The following is a 19,382-nucleotide window of genomic DNA, read 5'->3' as shown; positions in this document are numbered from 1 at the left end:
GTGGATGGTGTGTGAAGGTAAAATGGCATCATAGTGGTAGAGACGAGATTAATGGTAAAGATTTTGTCCCGACAATAGATGTGGCATTTTAGCAAGAAAACTAACTGAGAGTGTGTGTGTGTGTTTTTCTCTTTCTTTGAACTTCAAACCCAAATTTGAAATCTAGGTTTGAAAGGTTTCCTTGAACTAGAGATCCTTTACAAACTTTCTAGATATACATTTTTCAAACCTAAATTTTGAAGAAGATTTAGATATTCTAGGTTTGAAATTTCATATGTAGAAGGTTCATATGTTGACGCTGATGTCATTGAGATGTTGTCGCTTGCCATGCCTCATCGGAATGTTGCCACTAGCTAAGTTTGTTTTTTCTTTACTTTTCTTTTTATGATTATAATGAATTTAGAAAAAATTATTAAGTGCATGGAATAAATGATACACGTTTATAAAACTAAAAAGAGATGCATGCCAATTTAAAAATACTAGAGTAGCGCGTGAATTTTGACCTTGTAGACTATCGATTTCTTAATAATGGTAAAAACTAATATAGCTATTTTTTAGAAGGTCAGGTCTTTTCAACCTTAGATCTTTGGCCTAAGCAAATATAACTTTTCATATTTGCTTTATAGTCCATCCTTTCTGGTCAACGCTGCTATTCACAAACACATTTTAAGGTTGGTTAAAAAAGCCCCAATTATCGAAGGCTATGTTGGCTAATAGTTTATAGGATAATAAAGGCGCCCCAACAAAAATCAATGCGAGAGTTAGTTTGGATGGGATAGACGTCTAAATTCTAATAGCTGCTAAAGACCAGTGAAGTAAAACAGAATGTTAGAAAACTGAAAAATCGTGGATCTAAGCTCTACATATATATGGAGAAACAAAATGGTATCTCATTATACTGTCAAGACAACCTAGAAGAGAATTGGTTTTGCTGGGAATCACTCGGAACAAACACAGGAAGCTGGCCACCCCTCTGTGATCTGCCTTGCTGGAAATAACTTGACGTCGGACCTCTCTGAGGAGCAGCAGCCAAGGAGCCGCTGTTTCTTGTGCTGGCGCTCAGTTGTTCGTTCACAAGAGGACCACCAAAGAATATGGATTGACCCGTGTACAAAAGCTCGGTCCCTGAAACCTGAGAAGAACCGACACTTCTGGTTGCTGCAGAGACGAAGCGCCCAGATTCCTGATCCCAGTAAACTGACGACCTTGTGTTTTCTGCGGCTCCTGGGTTGTTTTTCCTCACGGGTTTCAGTGATGGTAAATTGTCACGGCCTGCAGTTCCGTTCCCATCGCTCGCTTTCACTGACCAAGGAGACTGATCGGCTGATGACAGATACATCGGGTTGAAGTGATCTCTACTTGCAGCCCGCTGCTCCAAGGGAGAAGGGGAGAGGTTGCTGGCAGGATGTGGACTACTTAAGTTGCTGAGGCTGTGACCACAAGTTTCAAGATCTTCCAAGCTAGCACGACTAGGAGGATATGAGCTTTTGGAAGGAGACTTCCTTGATGTTCCCGCTCTTGCATTTCTGTCGTGAAATCCCTGATTCGTACTGACTGGACTGCTTCTGCCACTAACATTGCTACTTGATAAGCTTTCACCATGATAAGGATGATGTTTGGAACTCGCCGGGCGTAATACAGATGATGAAGCTCTGGCCTTAACACCTGCTTTAATTGCTTCATTGGCATCTAATTTTGCAAGCTTCCATGCACTGATTCGGACTGCACGCTGGGGTAACTTCCCCTTGTCAGTTGGCTGTACAGCATCTGGATCCACTGTTGAAGGCAATCGTCCTGGCTCCAGATGTGGGATAATTTCATCCTGCTTAAAAGATATCACAAACAAATGAATATTAAGCCCCAGCTTTTAGATTGTATTACACAGATAATATGGCCAAGATCCAATAAAGGAAGCATGTTGAAGAACTGCATCAAATTCCGTGAACTTGCACCGCAAAGTTCTTTCAAATAATTATAACCACCAAAAATTGCTGCAGTTACAAAGGCAAAGAGATAAACCCAACCATGCACATTAGAACTCTCACAAAATGCTTGTGCACAAACTGTGCAATGTGAGGTTGTGTTCGATACTTTGCCTGTACATAGCTACATATCCACTTCCATTGCATGATTTCTACTCCTCCCCCATTCTTCAGGTTAAACCTCTTAAGTATCCTAGAATTATTTTTCAGATATAAGTTCTCTAAACCTGTATTTTCTACACTAAAAGATAGCCTCATGCCATACACAACATCCAGAGTAAGTCTGCAAGTATCAATTGGTAGGGAAGAAATATCAGACAGGTTCAAAGTTTAGTGCATGTTGTTTTAATTTATTTTTATGCAATGTTTATTTCCTTTGTCAGTTCAGTTGGGGTTGATTCATTCATTGCTTTTCCATTAGTTATTTGTTTCCATTTGAGTGTTCTGTTTGAGTGTTTTTGGACTTGGTAAAAGTCAGGATGTTAAGCCTTTTTAGGAGGAGATTGTGGTCCACTTTTAGGAGAAGATTGTGGTCCATTTACTGAAGTGGATAGCTGATATTTCTCAACTTTCAGCTTATAAATTGTACACGGTTCAATGAATAAAATAGTTACCTTTTTTTTTCTCACATTCTCATACTAAGCTTTTTTGTCTCATGGTATTAGAGCCAGGTTTGATTTCGCTGTCAGATAGTTTTTTCTAGTCTATCAAGTGAGGGAATGGTTCACTTGATAGAGAAAAATTCTTCTTAAAACAAATACTTAGTTGCTGAAATGGAAGTGAGTGGAATTAGCCTTACGCAGAACAACATGGACAAACTTGTAGGTAACAATTACAAGTACTGACGCAAGTCTATCGAAGCTTTTCTTCAAGGGCAGGACTTGTGGGATTTAATGTCTGGGGCTAAGAAAATTCCAAATGACACTCTAGAAAATGCTGATGCAAGAAGGAAATGGAAGATCAAGTGTGGAAAGACCCTATTTGCATTGAGAATGTTGATCAGCAAGGAACTCATTGACCACGTTTGTGATGTTGAATTGCCAAAAGAAGTCTAGGACATTCTAGAAGCTTTGTTCATGAAAAAGGATATAGCAAGACTACAACTTCTAGAGAATGAACTTCTTGTCCTCATTCAAGGTGACATCTCATTCAAGGAATACGAAAAGAATACATGCTGTTCATCACCTTGGTGCAAGGGTGGGTGAAACAGCCAAGCTAGTTGAGTTCAAAAATTTGTTGAGCAATCAAGAGGCCTTAGCAAAACAGATGGCTAAAACCAACATAGCAGGAACCAACAACCCAACAGCTCATTTATATCAATGACAACAAAAAGAAGAATAGCTATAGATGTGGGAAGCTCGGCCATATCAAGAAGGATTGTTGTGTGAAGCTTGATAATGGGAACTTGAGCTCCAAAAGGATAGAAAGCAAGATCCACCAGCGACAGAATGGGAGTCGTGCTTTTCAAATGAGGTAGTTGAAAGAAGTGTCAATGCAAATACGTCCATCGACTACCACAATGATTGGATCTTCAACTTTGGTTGCATTCACATCTAACTAAGGATGATTCATTGCTTTCAAACACTCATCATCATGACGGGACAAAGGTGATTGTCACAACAGATAATTCAGTTCACCTAGTGGAAAATGAGGACAGTGCAAATGTAAAGGTAACCCACTATGAGGACAATAGCAATACTGTCCTAAAGAGTGTTTACCATGCTCCTGGGCTTAAGAAAAATCTAGATTCAGTCACAAAAAATTGATTCAGGAAAGCAATTTCTCTTTGCGCCCAAGGATGTGAAGGTTCTAGTAAATGTGAAGGCAATAGTCAGTGATGTCATCTACACTGGAAACAAAAAATCTAACTTGTTTGTGTTGGGTATCCACCTACATGTGTGATGGATCAAGGCCCAAGCCCAACAAATCGATTTAATTGAAAAAGGGCCTAAGGGTTATTAATTATATATATATATATATATAGAGAGAGAGAGAGAGAGAGAGCAAAACTAGGGCAGCCATGAGAGGTTTTCATGTGTGTGATTATGTGAGAAAATCTCAATTTTCTGTCAAAAACCAAGAGCAACAATTGGGAGTTCGAGAAATCTGGGCAACCTGTGCAGTCATCAGTTAATCCTTGAAATCTCCACATCCTGTGGTCTAATTGTCATGATTTTTGGACAGCAACTTCACAACTCATTGTTCTTCAAATCCAACGGTTAAGATCAAGATCCAACGGTCCATATGGGAGGAATCATATCTGAACACTGGCATTTTTCTGGTGAGATATTTCCTTGCTGTTTTTGAGTGATATTCCAAGAATCTTTATTCTTGAGAGAGTTGTGATTGCTTTGTTGCTTATGGGGATTTTAGTGTAACTCTAGTGCTATCTAGAGAAGAACGATTATACCCATTATTTGTTTGATAGTGAAAGTTTTGGGTGGACTTCAATCCTGTGGTTTTTACTCTTCGCATTGAGGGGGTTTTTCATGTAAAATTTTTGATATTCTTGTAATTGAGTGATTGTTGCACTTATTTATTCGTTATTGCTCTATTTGGATTTCTCCTGTTAGGTTCGCACAAGAGGGAGAACTATTTTATTCCGTTGTGATTATTTAATTTGACATCTTTCTCCCAACAAGTGGTATTAAAGCAAGGTTATTTGTTTAGGATTATTTCTTGTGGTGAACGATGGAGGTTAATATAAGTAGAATGATTACATTGAATGGTTTGAATTATCATATTTGGAAAGGGAAGATGGAGGATCTTCTTTATGTGAAAAATTATTATCAACTGGTATTTGCTAAGGAGAAACCTGTTGATAAGACAAATAATGAATGAAATTTGCTTCATCAGCAAGTTTGTGGTTATATTAGGCAGTGGGTGGATGATAATGTATTGAACCACGTCAGTGAAGAATCACATACACGCAGTTTGTGTAGTAAGCTCGAGCAATTGTATGCTTGAAAGACTGGAAATAATAAGCGTTTCTTTATCAAACAAATGATGGCTTTGCGGTATCGAGATGGAACTCTTTTAACAAATCATTTGAATGCTTTTCAGGGTATTATTAATTAGTTGGCTACGATGGGTATTAAATTTGAAGACGAGATACAAGGATTGTGGCTCCTTGGTTCTTTGCCAGACTCTTGGGAAACATTCAAGACATCGTTGTCTAACTCAGCTCCGAATGGTGTGATCTCCATGGACTTGGCAAAAAGTAATGTCTTGAACGAAGAGATGAGAAGAAAGACAAACGGGAGTTATTCGCAGTCAGATGCTTTAGTTGTTGAAAAGCGAGGGAGGAGTCCAAACCAAGGTTCTAAGAACAGAGGTAAAAGCCAAAGCAAGTCTAACAAATTTGCCAACGTCAAGTGCTATAATTGTGGTAAAAAGGGACATATTAAGAAACATTGTTGATTGCTGAAAAGAGACAACAAAAGTGACAAAGGTAAAGAAAAGAAGAAAGATAACGAAGCTAATGGTGATTGAACAACTACTGTTGCAGGTGATTTCTACCTTGTCTATGATACTAATGTTGTCAATTTAGCTTGTCATAATACCTCTTGGGTGGTTGATAGTGGTGCTACCATTCATACTACGTCTCATAGATATTTCTTCGCATCTTACACAGCCAATGATTATGGAGTTGTAGAGATGGGAAATGATAGTTTGGCAAAAGTTGAGTATTGGAGATATGTGTTTGGAGATCGACAATGCCACAATGGTACGAGATTGATTCTTAGAGATGTAAAACACGTTCCTGACATGCGGTTGAATTTCATCTCTACTGGTAGACTTGATGACGAAGGGTACTACAATACATTTGGTGGTGGTAAATGGAGACTCAATAGAGGTTCTATGATATTAGCGAGAGGTGAAAAACAATCATCATCATTATACTTGTTGCAGGCAAAGCTCTCCAAAGACATAATTAATGCAGTGGAGAATGACAGTACAATTGAATTGTGGAATAAGAGGCTTGGTCATATGAGTGAAAAAGGAATGAAATTGTTGGCCAAGAAGATTTTCTTATCTGGGATGAAGAGTATAGGATTGAAAAAGTGTGCTCATTGTATGGCAGGGAAGCAAACTAGAGTTAGCTTCAAGAATCTCCCTTCTTCACAAACGACATGTATACTTAACTTGGTTTATTCCGATTTGTGTGGTCCTATGAAGACGAGGACAATCGGAGTTGCTCTCTACTTTGTGACCTTCATTGAAGATCATTCAAGGAAGACGTGGTTCTATGCCTTGAGGACAAAAGATCAAGTGTTGGATGTGTTCAAGCAGTTTCAGGCTTCAGTTGAGAAAGAGACTGGAAAGAAATTAAAGTGCATCCGAACTGACAATGTAGGTGAATATTTTGAACTGTTTGATGAGTATTACATAAAATAGGGCAATCAACATCAGAAAACATCATCAAAAACCCCTCAGTTAAATGGTGTGGCTGAAAGAATAAACAAGGCATTAATTGAGAGAGCTAGATGCTTACTGTCGCATACAAGGCTGCCGAATTATTTTTGGGGTGAAACATTGAATATAGCTATCTATTTGTTAAATCTTTCACCGTGTGTTCCATTAGACTTGGAGGTGCCAAATAAAGTTTGGACAGGTAAAGATGTCTCTTATGATCATCTGCGTGTGTTTGGATGTAAGGCATTCGTGCATATTCCCAAAGATGAAAGGTCCAAACTTGATGTCAAAACACGACAATGTATATTTATGGGCTATGGTCATGAAGAGTTTGGCTACAGGCTATATGATCCGTGTTAGGACCCTTACAGTAGTTAAGGGTGTATAGAATGGTTGCAACAATAAAAGGGAATAACAAAATGTTAGTTGCTACAATTAGAAGTTAGCTGATGTGGTTAGGAGGTTGTAACGCCATAACAGTAAGGGAGTTAGGCAGTTAGATGACTATTGTACAATGAATCTCCTATGAGGATGGGCCTATAATTGGGGCTTTCCCTCTCAATAAGAGCATCGATGAATTCATAATAAAATTATCAATTCATTCTATCTCTCAGTTCTCTCCCAAATCTCTTTGTTCACTCTTCTCTCCAATATCTTTCCTCTCTCTCTCTCTCCTAAAACCAAACCCTAATTCTCCTCATCAAGGAGAATTCCCTTGTCAAGATCGAGACCCTAACAATCTGGTTGAGAAGAAGATCATTAGAAGTCAAGATGTTGTGTTTATTGAAGATTAGACCATAGAGGATATTGGCAGAACTGAGAAGCCAATGCTAGATTCTTCTGATGATTTAGTTGACTTGGATCCAATTCCTTTAACATCGGTACCGAGGCAGACACAAATTAAAGAAGTTCAGGATAACTGGCGAGAGGTACTGATGAGGCAAATAATCCTATTCAGTTTGAGACATGTGATGATGCTCATGAGCAATCACCTATACCAAAAACTCCAACAGTTGTTCCTCCAAGGAGGTCTACCAAAGATAGTCAACCTTCCACTCGATATTCTCCTAATGAATATGTACTGCTGACTAATGGGGGAGAACCACAGAGCTTTGAGGAAGCTATGGAAATGAACATAAGAAGGAGAGGCTTAGTGCAATGAAAGATAAGATGCAGAGAATCATACTTTTGAATTGGTGAAGTTACCCAAAGAAAAGAGAGGTTTGAAAAATAGATGGGTATATAGAGTGAAAGAAGATGAACACAGTTCACGTCCGAGATATAAGGTTCGATTGGTTGTAAAGGGATTCACTCAGAAAAAGGGAGTTGATTTTGATGAGATATTTTCTCCAGTTGTGAAAATGTCTTCCATTCGTGTGGTTCTCAGTTTAACAACCAGTCTTGACTTAGAAGTTGAACAGATGGATGTGAAAATAGCTTTCTTTCACGATGACTTGGAAGAAGAAATGTATATGGAGTAGCCATAGGGTTTTGAAGAAAAAGGAAAGGAGAATTATGTTTACAAATTGAGAAAGAGTTTATACGGCTTAAAGCAAGCGCTAAGACAGTGGTACAAGAAGTTTGAATTAGTTATGGGGGAGCAAGACTTCAAAAAAACTACTTTAGATCATTGTGTATTTGTACAAAAATTCTTCGACAATGACTTTATCATTCTCTTACTCTATGTTGATGACATGTTGATTGTTGGCAAGAGTGCCTTGAGGATTGAGAAGTTAAAGCAACAACTGAGTCAATATTTTGCTATGAAAGATTTAGGGCCAGCAAAACATATTCTTGGCATCTGAATCATTCGAGACAGAAAGACCAAGAAGTTATATTTGTCACAGGAGAAGTACATTGAGAAAATACTCTAGAAGTTCAACATGAATAAGAGTAAAACTATCAATTCTCCTCTTGCTACTCATATCAGATTGAGCATTAAGTAGAGTCCTTCAACAAATGAAAAGAAAGAAGATATGGAAAGAGTTATCTATGCCTCCGCAGTAAGAAGTTTGATGTACACCATGGTGTGTACAAGAATGAATATAGCTTATGCAATTGGCAGTGTTAGTTGATTTCTTGCTAATCCAGAAAGAGAGCATTGGAATGTGATCAAGTGGATTATGCAATACCTTCGTGGCACTTCTGATCTGAGACTTGGTTTTGGGAGTGGAAAACCAGTGTTAGTTGGCTACACTGATGCAAACATGGCGGGAGATGTTGATTCTCGCAAGTTCACTTTTGGTTATTTAGTTACTTTCTCAGGTGGGGCAGTGTCATGGTAGTCAAGGTTACAAAAATGTGTTGCACTTTCGACCATAGAAGAAAAGTTCATTGTAGCAACTGAAGCCAGTAAAGAGTTGTTGTGGATGAAAAATTTTGTTAGAGAGCTTGGGTCCAAGCAAGAGAAATATGTATTATTTTGTGACAGTCAGAGTGTAGTGCAATTCACCTTAGCAAGAATGCTGCATTTCATGCAAGATCGAAGCATATTGATGTGAGATATCATTGGATTAGAGATGCATTAAATTCCAAGTTGTTAGAACTTGAGAAGATTCAGACAAATCATAATGGCTCAGACATGATGATGAAGACCTTGTCGATTGAGAAGCTTGATGTTTGTCATTTCCATTACTGGGATGGCGACTCTTTCCACTACATGAGGCGGAGGGGGAGATTTGTTGGGTATCTGCCTACATGTGTGGTGGATCAAGGCCCAAGCCCAACAAATTGATTTAATAGAAAACGGGCCTAAGGGTTGTTAATTATATATATATATATATGGAGCAAAACTAGGGCAAGCGTGAGAGGTTTTCATGTGTGCGTGATTGTGTGAGAAAATCTCAATTTTCAGCCACCAATTTTCTGTCAACAACCGAGAGCAACAATTGGGAGTTCGAGAAATCTGGGCAGCCTGCACAGTCATTGGTTAATCCTTGATATCTCTGCATCTCGTGGTCCGATCGTCACGATTTTTAGACAACAACTTCGCAACTCATTGTTCTTTAAATCCAACGGTTAAGATCAAGATCCAATGGCCCATCTAGGAGGAATCATATCTGAACAGTGGCATTTTTCTGGTGAGATATTTCCTTACTGTTTTTGAGTGGTATTGTAAGAATCTTTATTCTTGAGAGAGTTGTGATTGGGTTGATTGTTTTGTTGCTAATGGGGATTTTAGTGTGCCAAGAATTATTGAGTTCTTGAAAATTTGGTGTGCCTCTAGTGTTATCTAGAGAAGAACAATTGTACCCATTATTTGTTTGATAGTGAAAGTTTTGGATGGACTCTGGTCCCATGATTTTTACTCCTCACATTGAGAGAGTTTTCCACGTAAAATTTTTGGTGTTCTTGTGATTGAGTGATTGTTGCACTTATTTATTCGTTATTGCTCTATTTGGACATCTCTTGTTAGGTTCGCACAAGAGGGAGAATTATTTTATTCCACTGTGATTATTTAATTTGACATCTTTCTCCCAACAGTTTGTGTTATCTACATCTGAGGCTTATGTAGAAAAGACAAGTTGAAACAACAATGCAACTATTTGGTGTGCAAGATTGGGTTGTGTTGGATATCAACAGTTAAAGGAAATCACTTCTAAGCAGATGGTTGATGGGGTTCCATTCCTAATAAATATACCTCTAGACTTGGTTTGCCAAGGATGTCAGTTTGGCAAATCTCAGTGCCTACCCTTCAAGAGGTTGCAGGATCAAAGATCAAGACCTCTTGAATTGGTTCATTCAAACTTGATGGGACCAACTAAAACACAAAGCTACATCAACTATCATATGATGATTTTTGCTAATGATTTTTCTAGGTTTTTCCGAAGCAAAAGAATGAGGCCTTTGCCAAGTTTCTTGAGTTCAAGAAGTAAGTCAAGAAGGAACTTGATGCCAAGATCAAGTGTGCAAGAACAGATAATGGGCTTGAGTACATGGAAATAGAATTTATCGTGTTCTGTGAAGATAATGGGATTCAGAGGCAAATGACATGTCAAAAGACTCCCCAGCAGAATGAAGTTGCTGAAAGGAAGCTTGCACATCTCTTGGAGACAAGCTGTTAATGAATACATGACATGAATCTTCCTTGACAATTGTGGTCCAAAGCTATGAAGTGCTCATGTCATCTAGTGAATTGCCTACCACTGTGGCACAGTAACAAATCTCCCTTTGAGCTTTTATATGATAAGAAGCCAAATGCAAGTTATTTGCAAGTTTTTGGTTCAATTTGTTATGTTCATATTCCAAAAAGTGATAGAACAAAACTAGATCCAAAAGCAAAGAAGAGTATTTTTTATGGTTATGATCAGCATTGGAAATGTTGGAGATGCATGGATCTAAAAACCAAGAAGTTCACCACCTCTCAAGATGTGGTCTTTCATGAAGTTTAACTCTACTACAACCTTCAAAAAAGACCAAGTCAAACATTAAAGATGATGATGTTGTGAAACTATAACCCAGCCTATATGATTTTCTCAATCACAAAGAAACTGAGGAGTTCAGAGAAAGGGGGAGTGGTGAGGAAAGCAGCAACAATGATGACCTAGGAAATCAACAGCAGGCACAAGAAAGTAATAACCAGATTCTCCCATCACCAAGATGATTAAGCCAAGAAAGAAGACAACCAGCTTGCCAAAAAGAATATGACATCCAAGCAAATGAGTGCACTATAATCCAATGCGTTTTTACAGGTCGAGTTGACTCTCATGAACCTTCATGCTTTGAAGAAGCTAGAAGCAAGAAGAAATTTCAGCACTCATGAAGAACAATACTTGGGAGCTTAGGCCAAAGCCAAAGGACATTGAACCAGTAGCTTGTAAATGAGTTTACAAGTTGAAGAAGAAGATGGATGGATTAATACAAAGCATAGTTGGTCACTTAAGGTTTCTCACAACACTATGGACTGGATTATGAAGAGACTTTTAGCCCAATTACCAAAATGACAATAGTCAGAACTCTAACCTCCTTGGCTTCCCATAAGGAGTGGAATTTGTGGCAAATTGACGTCAAAAACATATTTTTCTATGGAGAATTAAACAAATATGTATTTATGAATCATCCTCAAGGTTTTGTCTCTAAGGAATTTATTCATCATGTCTGTCAACTCAAGAAAGCTTTATTTGGCCTCAAGCAAGCTCCACGAGCATGGTATAGAAAAATCTCCGAATACTTAAATCTTTTGTGGATTCAAAGTTTCTGATTCTGACTCAAGTATGTTTGTTAAGAAAAATTCAGAGATGCATTCTTTTGTATGTTGATGACATGATTGTTATTGGAGATAATTATTTTGAAATCAAAACTTTATGTGATGAACTGGTGATTCGGTTTGAGATGAAGAACTTAGGAAAAGCTAGATGTTTTCTTGGGTTGGAGATTGAGCAAATGGAAGGTAGTTTGTTTGTCTCAAAGAAGATATGCTCAAACCTTATTGGAGTGTTTTTCAATAGAAGATGCCAAGCCAAAAGGGGAGTCCATGGAACCACAAGGATGAAGGAAGCCAATGATGGACTTCCACAAATTTCATTAATTTGTCGGTAGTTTGATTTATCTATAACTATAACAAGACCCGATTTGTCCCTCTTTGTAGGTGTTACCTCTCAGTTCATGGAATGTCCTCAAGTCCCTCATCTTGATGCAGGAAAAAGAATCTTAAGATATGTGAAGAACACTCTTGAGTTTGGACCGCTATACAAGAAGAACGGAAACTTTCTGCTAAATGGCTTTGTGGATTCTGATTGGGCAAAAAATGTGAAATATAGAAGATCAACAACGGGCTACTATTTTGATATGGGATCAGCTGCAATTTTGTAGTGCAGCAAGAAGCAAGCCAATGTTGCTTTGTCTAGCACCAAAGCAGAGTACTACGTTGCAACAATGGCTGCACGAGGAGTTTAGCTGAAACAATTGATTACTGACATTTACAAGAAAGGGGAGTATCCCATCACTTTGAGGTGTGACAATCAAACTGCAGTCAAGTCAGCATCAAATCCAATATTTCATGCTTGAACAAAGCACATTGAACTTCAACACCATTTCATTCAAGAGAAGGTTCTTGAACAAGAGTTTGAGCTGAAGAATATTGGAACAAGAGATCAAGTTGCTGATGTCTTCACCAAAGCACACACAGCTGAAGTTGGAGCTCTTTTGTGAAGCTCTTGGTATAATAAACTGTAAGCATGCACTAAGGGGGAGTGTCAAAGTTTAGTACATGTTTTAATTTATTCTTATTCAGTGTTTATTTTCTTTGTCGGTTGAGTCGGTGTTGACTCATTCATTGCTTTTCCATTAGTTATTTGTCTCCGTTTGAGTGTTTCTAGACTTGGTAAAAGTCAAGGCTGTTAGAGCCTTTCTAGGAGGCGATTGTGGTCCACTTTTAGGAGAAGACCGTGGTCCATTTACTGAGTGGATAGCTGATATTTCTCAGCTTTCAGCTTATAAATTGTATACGGTTCAATGAATAAAATAGTTACCTTTTTTCTCACATTCTCAGACAAAGCATTTTTGTTTCAGAATACAAAATTTAGGTTATAGATGTTTCTAAGTGCATTAGCTATGTTTTTAGGAAGGATAAGAAGTGAACAGAACAAATACACCATCAGCATCTATCATAATGCACTTTCTTAGAATGTTTACACTTCGTAGTAAACATCTGCGACTTCAGAAATGGGCATCATACCTGGTGGTCCATAAAAATTCTAGGAGGGGTACACCAAGCACCTTTATATTGCAGGCCCCTCCCAACAGAGCTTCTTCCACTGATTGCAGTTGTAGCAGAACTTGTAGGTGAAGAAGGCAAACTAAGCTGATCTTCTCCATCTACAGAGGGTCCAGGAGGTTCACTCTGTGCCCTCATGGCAACAACATACTCATATGTTGTGATTCCCTGCAGAAAAACAAGTAATTGTTGTTTCCACAGACAGAGAGAGAGAGAGTGTTTGGGGGGGGGGCATCAAAAGAACAAACCTTCCGAATCAGAATCATGTGGAAGAAAAATAGTTCTGCTAGAGGCACAATAGCAAGTAAAGAAACAGCTGTACATAGGGCCTGAAACAAGGAACAATACAAGTTGATACTTTTTTGCGCAAAAAGAAAAGAACATATAGCCATGATAAATATTAGGTGACATGAAAAAACTGTTACCAATAAAGATACATACAACAGACAGCTTTTTTTCCATAACTTGTTACCAATGTTACATGTGATATCTGTAAGCAGTCATGATTTGAGTACAAAATCCATCACTTAAAAAAAAAAAAAAACTAAAATTTTAGTTGCTACTAAACTAAAATTTGCGGGTCAGCAAAAAAAAAAAAAACTAAAATTTGGCACAACGTTTTGCAACAACCATCATTTTCTTGTGACCTTCCATTCAAGAATTTGCTCCTTTTAACATCAATAAATGCAAGAAGGTGATTTTAATAAAAAGTGACCAAAAGACTATTGAATGATGGCTGCATCTGATAAAAAGACCTGGAATCTCAGGCCAGGAAACTAATGTATGTCCATGGTTCCAATACGATCAATAATGGGTGCCCAAGTGCATAAGGCTCTCTGCTTAAACCAAACCTTCCAATATGATCAATCATTAAAACAATTTATTGACCCAGTCAGGAAGATCCACCCAATAAGAGAAAATAAAAAAGTTCAGAATGAACAGACACACACACACAGATCTGCCACCATGAAGGAAGTAGCTATACCACAACAGTAGCAAATGGAGGTCGGGAAAATCCATTTCCAAGCCTTTCAGTTATCTGACTTTCTGTGGCCCTTCGTTCAACAAAGCATCGGACAAGGACAGCTATGCCAACCCCACATTCAACAACAAGCTGAAACGCAAATGTAATAGAAGTTGGGCATATCAACAGAATAAGTTCAGTCTTGACTGAACAGAACAAATAGTCAAACAGGAGCCAATAGAAAAGAAATGAAAAAAATAAAGCAACCCATGCAAGAGTCTCAAACTTACCCAGACAATGCTCACTGCCATAAGGCAAACAAATGTCATATAATTTTTCCTCCCCACGCAATTATTTAACCACTGCACAACAGAATTCCGTAGACAAACATATATAAATTTTTTTTCTTGTTATGTATGTCAAAAAAAAAAATATTTCATGGCATAAAACAAGAATCTAAAGATCTGATACAAAACACAACCCTGTCAACTTGCTGGAAAAGGTGGCATTGTAACTTGAATAATAGGATATAATGCATTAGGAAAATATGCAAACTACTATTTTGTCAATTGGTAAAAACAACTTATACTTGACTTACCAAAAGGGTCACAAGCTTGACCCTTGTACAATGTGCAACATCAAATCAAATAAGATAAATGTTGAGATCAAGGTCATCAATAAAGTTAACAAGACAAAAAGAGGAGGAAAAGAATATCCTTCACACAGAGCTTCACATGAGGAACCAAAGATAAACTTACACGGCAATGGTGATCAAATCCATCGACACATTTATCGCAACTTCGGCAATGTTTACTGAATTTACGTACCTACAAAATGCAAAACCACATTTGTAATGTATGTCTAATTGATTCTTGCTTCAACAACAAAATTGATACCAAAGGCCAGAATTTGGGTTTCTATTGAGGATCATATGAGATGCAGCATAGACAAAAGCTCCTTGATTTTGAATGGCATGTCCTCTCCCTGTGTTTTTTTTTTCCCTTTTCTTTGCCTCCCAAAATCATCTAATCAAGCATCCCTTTAGTTAATTCTTTGTCAACAGAATTAATTGTTATTAGATAAGAGATCTAACCCCCATATTAATCAACGAAAGTACATTGTAGAAAGCCAATCAATTTCACAAATCAAAATCCTATACCTCAGCATTACACAGTGTACAGAACAAAGCATCTTCTTCACCAGATTGTTGCTGCAGAAAATCTTCACCTTTGCGGCAATCTTCCCAAACAAGAAAACCACAAAAGAATCCACCAACTTTTGAACAGCAACCTGAACCATGCATATATGACCTTCCTCCATTCTTCATACCTACCTTGCCAGGTTCCTCAGTAGAAGATGCATTCCCTGATCACATAACATGCAGACCACAAAGCAACAACATGATTTTATTTCATATTACATTACCTCCCCGCTAATAAGAGAAAGCATCCAAAGGAACAGGACCCATAAGAAACTAGAACAAACATCACTACAACAACACTGAGGACCATTAGTGATTGCAACCTCCATCTAAACAACTGCAGAAGACCATTGCTCACTTCCTTTATGGATGGTCCTATTAGGATGTGCGTAGGTGTTACCATCACCCGCTTAGATGGTGACCTTACACCCCCCCCTCCGCCCATCTACATATACATATTAAGAGAGTTGTGTAATTACAAAGCACCAACCAGGTAAATCTGTGTCATTTTGCAATCTATAGGCTGATGTCTTGTCAGCTTCAATTAGAATTCCCGGATCAGCAGGATCAATCGCCGTGCATCTAACGTAGAGTATAAATACACTGATTGCCTGGAAAAACAAGTGCATGGAATAAAATTGCAACAGGTTAAATGAGCAAAGGATGTCACTGGATTATCACAAAAGCAATCAAATGTTAGGCCTCATATCATGCTTACCAAGAAGGAATAAACACCGATAGCTATGTATTCATAGATGTCCTTTCCAAGAAAGGGAGCAAAAAATGCATAAAATGCAACAGATAGCAGCAAAAATACTGTAATGGCCACAACCTGTGCATCCAAAAAAATGGAGTTAGCAAAGACATTTCAAATCAAGAAGAAGACATGAATCACCAGGAAATCAAGAAAAATATCTTACGAGTTCATAGAACACAGATAAATAAAGAAACATGACCTTTATAAAATGACAATCATGTGTCCTGAAAATTTGTTGGTTCATAATATCTTAAATAGTGCACAAACGGACTGATACTGGAGATTTACAGTCCACATTGATCCTTTTTTACTCTTGAATAATTCAACTGAAATCACTAAACCATGTGAGGACTAACTAGTGCTAAACAAAAAAACAAAATCATAATAATAATAACAACAACATGCTTGGGAAATCAAATAAAATATATCAAACTTACTAGTTAACAGTATTGGTCAGCTAAATTATGCCAAAATAACTAAATAATTGACATCAATAGTTAGCATAGAAAAACTTTGAAATAGAATCTTATTCTTCCTTTTTTGTTTTGTTTTTTTTTTTTGCTAGGTGAAATATAAGCCTATTCATCAAGTGACTTGACAAAGAATTCTGGGTATGTCAAAGGCTCAAGGCACATTGAAGCACAAGAGTGCTTGAAGCCTAGGCATAGGCATGATCATTTTGGATGCAAGGCGCACATTTAAAAAAACTGAATAAAAACACTTATACATCATTATTTTCAATATATACCCATAGAGAGATAAATGAAAACTTATAAAATCATATATAACAAATAACCAACACTATTTAATTAAACAATGGGGTGTTTTTCTCAATTTTCTTTTATTTTATTCTGGTTATTACTGGTTAGATTTTAACAAGTATTAGAAAACCAAAAAAATAAATAAATAAATAGGAGCAATGGATATATGCTTTGTGCCTCAAGTGAAGTGTGCACCTTAGCACCTAGGCATGTGCTTCATAGAGCAAGGCGCCCTTAGCTGAGCGTTGAGCCTAGGCATGCCTGTGACAACCATGCATACAACAGGATTGTCAGGATCCAATTCCACATCGGTAGTTTACTGAGGAGGTCCGGGAATATTACTTGGGCCTACGAACTCATAAGTTACCTTCTATTAGCACTTTTGAATCAAGACTTGTGATGTTACAAGTGGTATCAGGACCAACGCGTAACCATCACTAAGTGGGTGCAGGGAAAGAAAGTGTTTTGAGAACAACTTAGGTCAGATTAAGATGTGGGATTTCCAGCCTGGCGAGAAGGATGCTAGGAATTAGGGGAGGGAAGTTTGTCACAACTGAACCCCCAACCATTAGTCTACTAGAGAGATCTTGGGTATATTACTAGATCCCATGAACTCCTAAGTCACCTTCAAATAGCACCTTTGAGTGAGGACCCTTGGTGTTACTGGGATAATGCTTGCATCATTCTCCCCAATCAAAAATTTTTACTAAATTCAGGAGTACGAGTTTCAAAAACATTTATAATGTTCTCCAGAAGGAATATGAAGCTTGAAGCATGTCCTTTCTCCGATAAAATCCTTAACAAATTCTGCAAATTATGTCACTGTATGGCAAGTTCTAAATGAGTTTGACTTTCTCACCAATTCTCCAGAACTTTTATCACAAAACGAAGCATAAGCCTAAAACATAGAATGCCACAGATAATAGTCGGTACGTGCAAGAGATATTTTCTTTTGAAGAAGATACTAGCCCAACAAAGAAAATTTGGTAAAAACTTCATGATTTATAAACTAAATGAGAAAAAACGGAACCCCAAGAATCAAAAGCTCCAGAAATAAGTACCAAATTGCATAAGATATATACCAGAAACCCAACAACAATTCAAGACAATGACCAGTACACCTCCGTGGAGAGGAAAACAAACAGATGGCAGTATCAACGAGTAACAGATGACAGGTTTTCTCCAGAGAAAATTAACATAAAGTAACCGAGAAAAAATGTTAGCCCATGAATGAAAACTTCGCAATTAATGCTACATACCACACACACAGGACCCCCAACAGAAACTAAAACATGAAACCGTTAAATCACTTTAGGCAGCAAAAAAACAAAAACAATAACAACAGTGTTTTTGAAATGTTAGTTATCAGTGATAAACCAACTACAAGAACCCACATACGTAAGAAACAAAACCCACATTTCGAATTCCCAGTTCATCAAAGGGAGAAAGAAGCCGGCAACAAGGTACCTGAAGGGAGTGAGCAGGGAGTTCCCAACCATGCCGCCTAGCCATCAAGTCTGAACTCGTCAACCAAGCGCATGAATAGTCAGATAACCGTCCGAAGAACACTCCCTAACTAAACCTAGAAGTCAAATCTGAAGCAAGACCTGAGTCCACTGGCTCGGAACTGGTCGAATTCGCGCTCTCTCTCCCTCTCCTCCGATCACCGGAGGGGCAAAGCCTCGGGCTGCATTTCCAGTACTAGGGTTCGTGCGGCTGAATTCACCGATCAATGAGCCGTGGAAGAAGAAGAAGAAGAAGAAGAAGATCCCCCCCCAGTAGAGCAGTTTCCTGATAATATAATCTTTTTTGCAGCAATTTATTTTATTTTTTTAACGTAATTCTCCGTTACCCAGAAGGGCCAGATTATGGTATTGCTGTGTGACTCAGCTGGCGCCGGCTGTGTTTCTTTATCTATTATTTCCTAATCTATTCCTTCTTGGCCCAGTTACTACCCTTTTTTATTTTCAATTTTATTAAAAAAAATAAAAGTACAACCCGGAGGGCCCTGCTCTGCATCAATTGTGACCATTATTTTTAGCTAAACCCCTTTAAATTCTTTTAGTACTCACAAATGGTAAATTTATATAAATCGTCTAAAAAATATAATAACTAAGTGGTAACTATATTCGTGACTTTATTCTTTAAATAATCTATTTACACTATTTTTTTTTTTTTTTGTTTAAACATCATGTTAATGGGCTACCTAATTCACTTATATAGCTCTCCACTTTGATTAAGTGTACCAGTTCCATGAATATACAAAAAATAAGAATAAATTTGTATGTTACGCCCTCTTGACTTTCACAAACCATTTTTATATTCTTGGATGACATATTTGAGTAGCAAATGTATATAAAACACTCAACTTGATCTCCAATCACACCAAGCTACATATATACCAAATAATAATCAAGAGTTTGACTAATGGGAAAGCCTTAGATCAAGTGATCTGCTTGCAGCTACTATCATTGAACTTGTCCCCTGTACATTTGTCTTGCTGCCTTGCAAACTGTTGCATGCCAAGCTTTTCCAACGCTTTAATCATGGACCCATCCTCATGATCATCCCCTCACTCACCAATTA

At 37.8% G+C, this 19,382-nt stretch overlaps 1 protein-coding gene across 1 annotated transcript; it reads right to left on the bottom strand.

Annotated features, from left to right (window-relative positions):
- Positions 1 to 828: 828 nt before the first annotated feature.
- Positions 829 to 18,670, bottom strand: LOC127809000 (protein S-acyltransferase 21). The gene is made up of 11 exons (XM_052347776.1): positions 18,404 to 18,670; positions 18,264 to 18,313; positions 15,997 to 16,110; positions 15,769 to 15,889; positions 15,237 to 15,442; positions 14,836 to 14,904; positions 14,368 to 14,439; positions 14,099 to 14,227; positions 13,362 to 13,442; positions 13,075 to 13,281; positions 829 to 1,822 (listed from the first exon to the last, which is right to left on the bottom strand). Exons 2-11 carry the CDS (start codon positions 18,306 to 18,308, stop codon positions 902 to 904), a joined length of 1,965 nt encoding a protein of 654 aa, XP_052203736.1. The 5' UTR covers positions 18,309 to 18,313; positions 18,404 to 18,670; the 3' UTR covers positions 829 to 901.
- Positions 18,671 to 19,382: the final 712 nt, after the last annotated feature.

This window comes from Diospyros lotus, chromosome 8, assembly GCF_014633365.1.
Source record: "Diospyros lotus cultivar Yz01 chromosome 8, ASM1463336v1, whole genome shotgun sequence".
NCBI classification, from domain to species: Eukaryota; Viridiplantae; Streptophyta; class Magnoliopsida; order Ericales; family Ebenaceae; genus Diospyros; species Diospyros lotus.
This window is presented reverse-complemented; position numbering and strand designations above follow the sequence as displayed.

What these genes read in the sequence shown, in the direction of transcription:
- LOC127809000 (XM_052347776.1), bottom strand. Translation starts at nt 18,308, where the DNA reads ATGGCTAGGCGGCATGGTTGGGAACTCCCTGCTCACTCCCTTCAG. An exon ending in AAATGACACAGATTTACCTG is followed by an intron (nt 15,443 to 15,768) that starts GTTGGTGCTTTG and finishes TTATGTGATCAG; the next exon opens with GGAATGCATCTTCTACTGAG. An exon ending in GTACACTGTGTAATGCTGAG is followed by an intron (nt 14,905 to 15,236) that starts GTATAGGATTTT and finishes TGCATTTTGTAG; the next exon opens with GTACGTAAATTCAGTAAACA.